This window comes from Amphibalanus amphitrite, unplaced genomic scaffold, assembly GCF_019059575.1.
Source record: "Amphibalanus amphitrite isolate SeventyFive unplaced genomic scaffold, NRLGWU_Aamphi_draft 000225F_arrow, whole genome shotgun sequence".
NCBI classification, from domain to species: Eukaryota; Metazoa; Arthropoda; class Thecostraca; order Balanomorpha; family Balanidae; genus Amphibalanus; species Amphibalanus amphitrite.
Window position 1 is genome coordinate 231,291 of NW_024881720.1, and position 12,162 is coordinate 243,452.

A 12,162-nucleotide genomic window follows, 5' to 3' on the forward strand; every position below is an offset into this window, starting at 1 on the left:
TAGCATCCCTGTATGAACGCATGTAGGACAACCTATAGGATTCCTGTAGGACATCCTATAGGATTCATGTAGGATATCCTATAGGATTCCTGTAGGACATCCTATAGGATTCATGTAGGACATCCCATAGGATTCCTGTAGGACATCCTATATGATTCTTGTGGGACATCATTCAGGATTCCTGTAGGACATCCTACAGGATTCCTGTAGGACATCCTACATGATTTCTGTAGGACATCCTACAGGATTTCTGTAGGACATCTTATGGGATTCCTGTAGGGCATCCTATAGGATTCCTGTAGGACATCCTATTGGATTCATGTAGGACATCCTGTAGGATATCCTGAAGGAGTCCTACATGAATCCTTGTAACAATTTCGCACAAGAATCATACAGGACTAATCCTTCATTGTAGAGTTCACAAGCCGGCTGAGCTGTGGAGGTGTATTGCGCTATCACTGACCAAAACCAGACTGCCCTCTCTCTCCGATCCAGCACACACATCGCCTCGCTACATATCGGCCGACCGATCACACACTGACACATAACTCGGGTGGTGTGGCCTGATCACGCCACCCAGCCACCGACCAATGACAGGCGCCCACATCGTACCATGGTGGGGTGACCCAGCACCCGGTCACATCGAGCCGGTACGAACCGGTACGGGGCGGCCCGGCAGGCGAGGCCCAAACCAGAACATCTCCCTCCCCCTGAAGAACTTCTTGCAAGAAGTTCTAGTCGCTGTAGCCGAGCCTGTCCGGACGATGTCGTTGACGTGAGCTGCGCCTCAGCCTTGCAGGGGGCAGCTGGAACCGGACCCGACGTTCAGGAACGTCAGATGGGTCAGGGTCCGTAGATTCGGGTGACGACTTGTCAGTTGCAGACGGCCTGTCTGCAGAGCGGAGGAAACGCCTGTTCCTCCATAGTACTCTTCCGCTGGGGAGCTTGACGTGGTAGTCTCGCTTGTAGCCCACGCCGATGATGACACCAACTTTATCCCATCGCTTGCTGATGGGATCCTGAAGTCGGACATCGGCTCCGATCTTGAGGGGTGGAAGGCTGCGAGCCGAGGAGTTGTAGTGCTGTTCGCGTTGAAGACGATCCCGCGCAGCCCTGGCATCGCAGTCGTCGGCGCGCAGTTGCCACTCCGGGGCGAACGCACTGCGATGAGCTGGAACCCAAGAGCGGATTGGATGGCCAAAGACGATCTGTGCTGGAGAGCGGCCACTGGCGCCAGGGGTGTTCCGCAGCTCCAACAGTCCCTGATGCAGCCGCTCATCGTCGACGGAGCCGTTGGTCGTCGTTTTGGCGATGAGGTGCTTGATGGTCTTCACCGCAGCTTCAGCATGCCCGTTAGACTGGGCGTAGTATGGCGTGGAGAAGACGTGGACCACGCCCCACCGCTTGAGGAAGGCGGCGATTTCCCTGCTCTTGAATTGAGGGCCACCGTCTGTGCGAAGCCGCACTGGTACGCCGAGTGTGACGAACACCTCTCGCAGAGCTTGGATGACCTGCCGACTGGTTGTGTCTCCTCGTGGGAACTGGAAGATCACTGGCCAGTTGGAGAGTCTGTCCACACAGACCAGGAAGTCTCTTCCAGAGAGTGTGAAGATGTCGGACGACAGATCCTCGAAGATTCTTGATGGTGGTGGTTCCAGCACTATCGGTTCCGGTGGTAGACTCGGTCGGCGCTCCTGGCAGGCGTCGCACGCTCCAACCGTGTTGGTGATGTCGCTGTTGATGCCTGGCCACCAAACGGTTTGACGAGCTCTGCGTTTGGTTCTATCGACGCCTTGGTGGGAAGCGTGAAGAGCCTCCAGGGTGGCCTTCCGTGAAGCCGCAGGGATGACGATGCGACATCCCTTGAGGATAAGGCCACTGTGTGTGGATAACTCATGACGGACACTCCAGAAAGGACGGAGAGGCTGAGGAAGCTGCTCCTTGGAGACAGGGAAGCCATCCGTGACAGCGCGCAGAAGGAGTTGGTACTCGCTGTCAGAACCGGCGACTTCAGTGAGCTTCTCCAGACGCGGGTCAGGCAGGTGAGTTTCACCTTGCAAAACAGTGATCTCTTGAATGGTGCTGACTGACACCCGGCGGACATGACATTCCACCTCCTGGACCAGTTGATCGTCGTCAGCGGTGGGCTCATCGACAGGAGCGCGAGAGAGCGCGTCTGGGATGACGTGCTCCTTCCCACGGATCCACTTGGCGGTGAAGTTGAAGAGCGACGTCTTCTCCTTCAGTCTCTGTAGGCGGGAGTTCTCAATGGTGTCGAGAGTGAAATCGTTCAGTATCGGCAGGAGTGGCCGATGATCCACGAGGACTTCGAAGTGTGGGAGGCCGCGTAAGAAGATGCGACACTTCTTCAGCGCCCAGACGATCGCCAGCAGCTCCAGCTCCACCATGGCGTATCGGGTTTCCGTGTCCGAAAGGAAACGAGATCCGCATTGCACCAGACGCCAGTGGTTACCGTGGCGCTGAAGCAGGGCGTATCCGAGGCCTTTCCGTCTTGCCGCATCTGTCTGCAGCATCGTAGGCAGAGATGGGTCGAAGTGCGCCAGCACAGGTGGCGCTGCCAGAGCCGCTTTCATCGCGTCGAATGCGGCCTGATGGTCTGGAGTCCAGATGAAACTGTTGCTTGGCTTCAGTAGACCACGCAGAGGCTCGGCCGTCGAGGAGATCTCTTTGGAGAAGTCGCCGAGCTGCTGGACGAGGCCCATGAAGGATCGCAGCTCCGTGATGTTGGTAGGCGGCGGGAACTCGGTGATGGCAGAGACCTTGCCTGGCTGGACTTGCTTCCCAGCAAGTGACAGCGTGAAGCCGCAGAAAGACACCTCTTCCACGGCGCAGAAGAACTTCTTCTCATTGAGGGTGATGCTGTTCTCCCGACAGCGGTCGAGAAGAGCTCGGAGATGACGCTCGTGCTCTTCCAGGGTTTTGCTATACACCAGGATGTCGTCGACGACTTTGACGAAGTTGTTGAGTCCCTGAAGAGCGATATCACCCCGTCGGCAATACTCATCACCAGTCGAGATCAGGCCCATCGGAGCTCTGAGAAACTTGTAGCGGCCCCAGGGAGTTATGAAGGTCGTCAGATGTTGGCTCTCAGGATGCAGAGGCAGCTGCCAGTATCCAGACTTCGCATCCAGTGTTGAGAAGAACCTCGCATCCGTGGGCACCTGTGAGATGGCTTCACGAGGCGTGATGAGGGCATGTAGTGGCCGCTTGACAAACTTGTTCAGCTTGGTGAGGTCTATGCAGATGCGTACACCAGTGTCTTTGGCAACCAGCACGAGAGGATGACACCAATCTGTAGGTTCTGCGCCGAGTGGTGCGATGATGCCTTGCAGAACCATCTGGTCCAGCTGCGTTTTGACCTCGTCCCTCCAGGCGAAGGGAACCTGCCGAGCCGTGCGGACCGCAAACGGCGTGGCTTCCTCAGTGACGTGGATGACCATTGATTCACCGGACATCGGTTGGAGTGAGTTCTTGCCGTCCGCCGTGAAGACATCACGGTATTCCTTGACAAGCTCTTGTCGCAGCTTGCCATGCTGCCGAACAGCAGACTTCGGATCCGTTGGCGACGTCCTCCCTTCTCCATCTGAACCGGTCGTGACGATGCTGTCAATAGCAGGTCGCTGACTTCCAGGCTGGGGGTAGTGGTCTGGTAGGATGGCCAGAGACTTGGCGGTGTACCAGGCCAACAGCATGCCGCGAGATTCCGTGAAGACGTACACAGTGTCTCGGATCAGCCTGTCTTGAAGGCTGATGAAGACCTCGAAGGTGCCAGTGCAGCGCATGGGTTGCAGATTGGCAGCGGAGATCTGGATACTCGGCGGTGGCGACAGATCTTCCTGCCGCACACCGAGCTGGCGCGCCAGCTCAGCACTCATCACAGAGATCTCTGCGCCTGAGTCAGGCGTGGCATCGACAGTACCAAGGAGGGTGCCGTCAGCACGCCGAAGCTGAACAGCAATCTTCGGTGCCTGCTGAGTCTTGTGCAGACTGCCGACCACGACTTGTGGAATTGAGACTTGGTTCGAGTGCCAGTTTCTGCTCCGAGATCGCTGTGCCTCTGGTGGCTGGTGAGCCTGCTGCCGTTTGCGGCATACCGCCGCCAGATGGCCCTTGGTGCCGCAGGAGTAGCAGGTGAGATTTGCAGCAGGACATGACCTCCTGGGATGGCCAGTGCCGCCGCAGCCATCACATGGCCGTTCTCGTGATGGGCTCCGCTGATTCTGGCGTGATGACACCCGGGAGACGCTCTGATGGCCTTGAGTGATGTCCTGCAGAAGCTGGTTGTTGGCTTGAGAGGCCTCCTCCGATCGACAGATGTCGATTGCGCACAGCAGCGACGGGAATGGCCGGAGTGACAGCAGCTTTCGACGTGTATCCTTGTCGCGTATCCCGGACATGATGCGCGTTGTGATGCGGTCGTCCATGCAGGAGGAGCACAGCTCGGCGTCGGCTGCTAGCTCCTTGATCGCGATCAGGAACGAGTCGAATGACTCTCCCTCTTCTTGGTGTCGTTCTTCAAACTTTACCCGGTCGATGGCGACGTTGTGCTGAAGCCGCAGATACTGCTCGATCTTGTCCAGCGATGAGCTCACGTTGTCCGAGTGCGGGCAGATCCCGACGGCGTGTAGACTGGCGGCGCGCATGTCTTCAGTGAAGCACGCTCGCAGGTAGGCGAGCTGGTCCTCTTGACTAAGAGTAAAGATGCTCCCCAAGCGGTAGTAGTCATTCCAGGATGACCTCCAGAGGCGAAACTCACGGAGAGTGGCAGACGACGACAGCTTCACTGGAGAAGATACCGGTGGCCGCCTGGCCCCGCTGTCTGTATGAAGCGGCGCAGAAGCTGAAGCAGGAGCTAGAGATGCTACAGCACCGGTTGCAGTAGACGGTCGTGTCGTTGCCAGCTCTCCAGCCGCCTGTAGTGAAGTAACAGGATTCGCCGATTCCACAGCGCCGTCCGTTGTCGGTCCAGCGAGAGCCGCAGGATCTACCGCTGCAGCTATTGGCTTCTTGTCAGGTGCCGTTGTTGCCGTCAGACGGTGTTCTTGTAGTTCCTTGCGGAGAAGCTCGATGTCTTGCTGATGTTGTTCGTGCTGTTGTTGAAACTGCTGTTGTAGCTAATGCTGGAGCTGAGCCAGCCACGGTGGTGCCGAACTGCTGTCTTGGTCGTCGGAGCCGTCTATCTTGCACTTGGAGCGTAAGTTGTACGGCATGCGTCGCCGGCCAGCTGGATAGGCACCGGTGGCGACACCTCAGCTTACTTGCAGCAGGTCCGTAGATGTCGGCTGCGCCATGTAGAGTTCACAAGCCGGCTGAGCTGTGGAGGTGTATTGCGCTATCACTGACCAAAACCAGACTGCCCTCTCTCTCCGATCCAGCACACACATCGCCTCGCTACATATCGGCCGACCGATCACACACTGACACATAACTCGGGTGGTGTGGCCTGATCACGCCACCCAGCCACCGACCAATGACAGGCGCCCACATCGTACCATGGTGGGGTGACCCAGCACCCGGTCACATCGAGCCGGTACGAACCGGTACGGGGCGGCCCGGCAGGCGAGGCCCAAACCAGAACACGGTCTTCAGTGAAGCTGGAATCGCAGGGAACCGGAACCGGAATCGCTGGAACCGGACCCGACGTTCAGGAACGTCAGATGGGTCAGGGTCCGTATATTCGGGTGACGACTTGTCAGTTGCAGACGGCCTGTCTGCAGAGCGGAGGAAACGCCTGTTCCTCCATAGTACTCTTCCGCTGGGGAGCTTGACGTGGTAGTCTCGCTTGTAGCCCACGCCGATGATGACACCAACTTTATCCCATCGCTTGCTGATGGGATCCTGAAGTCGGACATCGGCTCCGATCTTGAGGGGTGGAAGGCTGCGAGCCGAGGAATTGTAGTGCTGTTCGCGTTGAAGACGATCCCGCGCAGCCCTGGCATCGCAGTCGTCGGCGCGCAGTTGCCACTCCGGGGCGAACGCACTGCGATGAGCTGGAACCCAAGAGCGGATTGGATGGCCAAAGACGATCTGTGCTGGAGAGCGGCCACTGGCGCCAGGGGTGTTCCGCAGCTCCAACAGTCCCTGATGCAGCCGCTCATCGTCGACGGAGCCGTTGGTCGTCGTTTTGGCGATGGCGAAAAAGGCCAGGATCCATTGTAGGATGGATCCATGGAGGACGATCCTACAGGAATCCTATAGGACTTTTTCACTAGGGATGTTTCATTGATCATGCTTTATTTCTCGTGTATCTTTTGTTCCTTAATAAACGTTTTGTGTGTGTGTGTGTGTGTGTGTGTGTGTGTGTGTGTGTGTGTGTGTGTGTGTGTGTGTGTGTGTGTGTGTGTGTGTGTGTGTGTGTGTGTGTGTGTGTGTGTGTGTGTGTGTGTGTGTGTGTGTGTGTGTGTGTGTGTGTGTGTGTGTGTGTGTGTGTGTGTGTGTGTGTGTGTGTGTGTGTGTGTGTGTGTGTGTGTGTGTGTGTGTGTGTGTGTGTGTGTGTGTGTGTGTGTGTGTGTGTGTGTGTGTGTGTGTGTGTGTGTGTGTGTGTGTGTGTGTGTGTGTGTGTGTGTGTGTGTGTGTGTGTGTGTGTGTGTGTGTGTGTGTGTGTGTGTGTGTGTGTGTGTGTGTGTGTGTGTGTGTGTGTGTGTGTGTGTGTGTGTGTGTGTGTGTGTGTGTGTGTGTGTGTGTGTGTGTGTGTGTGTGTGTGTGTGTGTGTGTGTGGTGTGTGTGTGTGTGTGTGTGTGTGTGTGTGTGTGTGTGTGTGTGTGTGTGTGTGTGTGTGTGTGTGTGTGTGTGTGTGTGTGTGTGTGTGTGTGTGTGTGTGTGTGTGTGTGTGTGTGTGTGTGTGTGTGTGTGTGTGTGTGTGTGTGTGTGTGTGTGTGTGTGTGTGTGTGTGTGTGTGTGTGTGTGTGTGTGTGTGTGTGTGTGTGTGTGAATATAATAACGCTAATTATCAGCGATACGTGTCCACACAACACGGATGCGGTCCGCACACGATTTCCGTACGGACCGGATGCGCCCATAGGGTTCTGTGTTAAATTCCGTACGGACCGCAAGCATTCCGCACAGTGGACGGCGGCCTTAACGAGTCACAAGAATTGCGAATTTGGTGAACTCAAAGGTTGTGTCCGGCTAAGGATAATATTCTCGATGGACTCGGGTATCATGAGCCAATGCCCTAAATACAAGGTTGCACGGACTAATTTCTACTAAACATACCAGAATATAGTTTCACGGTTGCTATTTTAAATAATTATTTTATCAAAATTTCTTTATTATTATCTCCTAAATCATTTATAAGCAATTTTATAAATTAACTTTCAAAATGCTTGCCTTTTACTGGCAAAATAACTTTCTAGTATTGGGTCAACATAGTAGTGATGTCAATTACGGAAAATCGGAATACCGATACCAAACCAAATACCAATCAAAGCCACGGGAAAATACCGAAACCAAACCAACGTGGGAAAATGAGGGAAATACCAACTTTTTACCGATTTCTTAGTCTCTTTTACATTAGTGAGGGTTTATGATACCAACAAAATACCAAACACATTACGATTGAAATACCAAATACCAAGTTGGTATCGGTATACCAAAAAGTTGGTATCCGATTGACATCTCTACAACATAGTGGTGTAGCAGTAGGAACCATATCTGGTAAAACCCCAATCCCTTCATACAGCAGAAAAGCAGCCACCAGGTGTCGCCACAGTCGCAGCACAGATGTCGCGCGCGTCGCCAATCGCCACACTACCGATTTCCATAAGGACGCATATGTACGGATATGTAACAGAAAGTGGCCCTTGAGGATTACGCTAACATCCTTTGCTTATAAGGTCGATGGTTGGAAATTGGGAGGGGCCCGGCTATGTTCGACCACCAGGATATGACTTTATCACATGACGAGGAGCATGCTGATAGGCGTTTTATGTGTCATGTAGCACATCAGTATTTTTAATCATTTTTCAAAAATAGCCTTTCTGCCGTATCTTTCAGTGCAAGGTGTCGTCGGTCATCCCCGACGTTACGTCACGCCGGGGATAGCCTGATTTTTCTACTAGACTTCGACGCCCCCTGTCATGACCCATGTGTCTAGTCAACACCTCTACTCGGTGATCGCCGGAAGCTGCGAAGGGGCACCGCAGTATTTACGAAGTCTTATTGCCGTGAACACGCAATGTTTAGGCCACAGTCAGCTGCCACAGCCTTTAGAGCCACGCCTCCACCAAGATGGCCAGCTCTGCTCAATGCTGGAAGAAGGGACTTGTCTCGCGGAACTAGCCTATCACGGTTGTCCACGAGAAGCTGAATGACGCTTAACATGGTACTTTGTTGCATCGCTTCCCCTTCGTCATCATGATGTCCAGCTTGCCATGTGGCTGACGCTCCAACTTTCCCACTGACTTCAGGATTTCGTCCGTGGTTTCATTTTTATGTTGGTCACGTTGAAGCCGAGACCGCGAGAGAATACGAGAAGCCTCGGTGGGTCTTCTTTTGTTGAGAAGTAGAACTATCAAGCGCGCGAGTACGATCTTGCGTACTGAAAAATATTCCGCTCTAGTCGATATGCCCATCTCTAACTGGGCCAACAGCTGGGATTTGCAGCAGTCCGTGAACCTCTTCAGATAAAGATGCAAGACATTGCAACAAAAATTACCCAACGTTTCGTTTATTATAACTTTTTCAAGGGTAATGAAAGGACACGCATTTATCTACGAGAACGTGGGATGTGTAACAGCGCAGTATCCTCGAAGTATCACTCAGAGGTAAAAAAAAAACTTCCTACTCGCTTACATTGTAGGCGACAGAAGTTGACACGCACAGAGACATTTGGTGAGAAAGTCGCGAAAATGGTGAACACTCTGCATCGCATTTGTTGACGGCACACTGCTAGCGAACACACTAACCAGCCCTAACCAGCCAATCCAAGCACCTTCTCAAAATGACGCTTGAAACACACTTCAAAAACAGGCACAGGTAAGGCGAAATTGTGTCTTCCTCTGTGTGTCTGTTGTGTCTTCCCTCGCCCGTGTAGGGAGGAAGGGTCGAACAGACCCCTCGGTTTTTCGCGATTAACGCATAAAAAGTGGTTAATTGCGACGAAACTTTAAGTGCCCACGAGGTAGTCCATTTTACATCTACCGTAAAAATTTAATTACCCTGACCCAAGTGACCTTTGACCTGTAACCTATTTCTCGAGACCATGTTTGGCCGGAATCGCGATTCGGCGTATGTTGGCACGCATTAGCCGCGAGTTTGCTGTCTTTTCGTGGTTTCAAGCGCCGAAACATGTGATATGATGTTGGTCCCATGCATTTGGATGGTTGTCAAGGTCACCTGAAGGTCAGGTCAGGCATTGTTTTTTGATGACCTCAGACCACTTTTTCGAGTTTTACAAGTTTCTAGGCTAGTTTTTGGAGCTGAAATAGAAATTAGCAGCCTTTTGAACATTTACGAAGTGCTTTTGCTGCCTTCGTAACATGTTACGGAGCTGTCAGAGGCGGTTGACACGTACTGCGAATACCCGGCAGGACCACTACTGGTTGACCCGACCCGATTTGACCTTAATGCATGAAGACATCTTCTGGGATCAAAACTAACACGATATTCGTGATTAGCACCCCGGAAAAGCTCAGCCACACTTACGACGCTCTAACAGGTCCCAATTGTCCGGATTTTGGGGTCATTGACCTGACAGGTCAATCTAACAGGTCAATTTAAGCTTCTAGGTCAACTAATGACCTAGCACCTTAAACTGGGTATCATCGTATTCCTCTCGTCATGGGCAGCACGCTCGTTTTTTCCGCGAAGCTCTAGCTCGATCAGCAGCCAAACGGCGAGGGGCGGGGTCCAACGAATCCCTTCCCCTTAACGTTCGCGGCTGGCAAAACGCCAATACGGGCCAGGGTGAAATCCATATACATTCAGACATGAAACAAGAACACTCCTGAACTTGAAATTCCCCCCTGGTTAATAGTGTTAACCCTCGCCCGCATAAGGGGGGGGGGTTGCCACCCCCCCCAGGTAGTTTTTCTGCTTTGCACTCAACATTTTTCGAGCTAGAAGTCTGATTTTTCGTATAGCTACTCTTCTATCCTTTTTTTATGTCCACTGAAAATTTCAAGTTTCTGTTGCTTTTGGTTTTGGAGATATGACCTTGTTCTTCAGATCATGTCATGACCCAAATGACAAATACCTAATATCTTGCGTTGGCTATCGGTCTTGTGAGCTTTTGACACCTTGCTTTCGGCCTTTTTTGCCAGTTTTACCTCCCACCTATCATGGAACATGTTGTTCGACGATGTACATATGTCAAGGTCAGGGTCAAGGTCAACCTTGGTCATCTAAAATCATTGCGTTTTAGGCAAGCTGAATTTACTTTTCGTGAAGTTTCTTTGACTGTATTTTTGGTAAAAGCTTCTCATTTCATGATCTCATGTAATACGGACACATAACAATCGGTGCACACATCAGTATACACACAGACACACAGACATACAAACACGTATCATTTACCTTGACCTTACGTGACCTGACATGACCTCAGCAGCAAAAACCTGGTCAGATAGTGCGACAAAGAGGTTCTAGCTGGCTTGACACCACAACACGGTATCGTCATCGGTATATGATGAGCAGCGCACTTGACATCCAACGGTGACCCAAAACAGCAACATTTTTTAGTTTGACATGACCTGGAAGGTCAATGACTGACCTGAGAAGGTAAAACTGGGTGTCATTGGATTTGTCTCCTCCTAAGGAATCTGTTTGGTCTTTACCGCGAAGCTCTATCTCCTACAGGAAAGAAATGGCGCGGTGGGGGTGGGGGAGGGTGGCAACCCCCCCCCCCATGTGCGTTCTAGAATGGGAAAATGGCATGTGCGGGCGAGGGTTAATGAAGAAGCTTCAGCTATTAAGAAGCTTCTGAAATCTCTCAAGCTGAAGTTGATTATCTCAGTGTTGCTATGATCATTCCTCAGTTTTCTGACAAGAATCACACATTTGGCCATGGCAATCGTTGAAAATACTGTTTTCCTTAACATTGATTATCCCGAGGGCACTGAAAGGTTCGTCGCGATCGGCCGCTTTATACGCGAGTTATTTGCGAAAAAAGACCGTAGAGGGGGCGGGGGGGGGGGGGCTGCATCAACCCTGCGCCGGCGAGGGTTAACATAAACCAATGACGTAGTTCATTTTTCTACCAATTGTGAGCGCAACTTTCGAAAATCGATACAAGAGTGTTTTGACCAATGACATCCCTCCTATTCCACAGCTATGGCTGCTCAGGCGTCATGAGCTAATGACGTTATCTTATGCATTGGATACATCTAATCATGCCATGGTCTGCCCATGATTCGTATTTTGTTTCGAATGAAACGCTTCATTGCGCGCGCGCGGATCAGGCTGCCAAACTCTGGTTGGTAGATTTTTTCACGCTTTCCCTTAGGTCATTGCATCATCAAAGCAATATTTCAGTTTTTCAGCATATGAAGTTTGAGAATATTTATTTTTATATTTTTCTTGACTTATGTCTTGGGGGGAGGGGCCAAAACATGCCCACCCCGTCTTGGGGGGTGGGGGGCATGGCCCCGTTGGCCCCCCTGGATCCGCCCTTGGAAGTATGTAGTTAGCTTGGTGTACCTGATAATTGTTTTTATCTTTTGTTGAGTATCTATCAACCAGAGGCATTTGCTTTCAGAAATGTTGGAAAGCGCCAGGATTTTCCGGACACCCTGTAGGTACATCCACCGGGTACCCAGCTCGCAAGGTATCTTGGAGAATGGAGAGACAAAATAAAATAGGCATAGTATTATTTATTAAACATTGGAGGCATTTAAATTGAAGACGCAGAGGGTCCATTTCTGGAATAAATTGACCACGCAGTCGGCAGTCGGCAGTCGCCAGCGCGCAGTCGGCAGTGTCCGGGAATTAAACTGAATGCCCGTGACGTTTTCAGCGTTTGCCCGACGATGGCCGCGGGGATTTCAGACTGACTGGGCTCCGCAGCGTCTCATGTTCCCAGCGTCACTGACAACCACTGGAAATACCAGCGGCCGGCCTCCCTTTACGAGCATGAATGGCCGTGACGTACTTCAATGGCATCTGGACTTCAAACTCACAGCGGTGCGGCACACGGACCGCGTG

At 52.2% G+C, this 12,162-nt stretch overlaps 1 protein-coding gene across 1 annotated transcript; it reads right to left on the minus strand.

The window, feature by feature from the left end:
* Positions 1–734: 734 nt before the first annotated feature.
* On the minus strand, positions 735–4,664 carry LOC122385615 (uncharacterized protein K02A2.6-like). Its single transcript, XM_043373992.1, has one exon. The coding sequence runs from the start codon at positions 4,662–4,664 to the stop codon at positions 735–737; it is 3,930 nt and encodes a 1,309-aa protein (XP_043229927.1).
* Between the last annotated feature and the right edge of the window lie 7,498 nt (positions 4,665–12,162).

Excerpts from the sequence above, each read along its gene's own strand:
- LOC122385615 (XM_043373992.1), bottom strand. The coding sequence starts at position 4,664 with ATGCGCGCCGCCAGTCTACACGCCGTCGGGATCTGCCCGCACTCGGAC.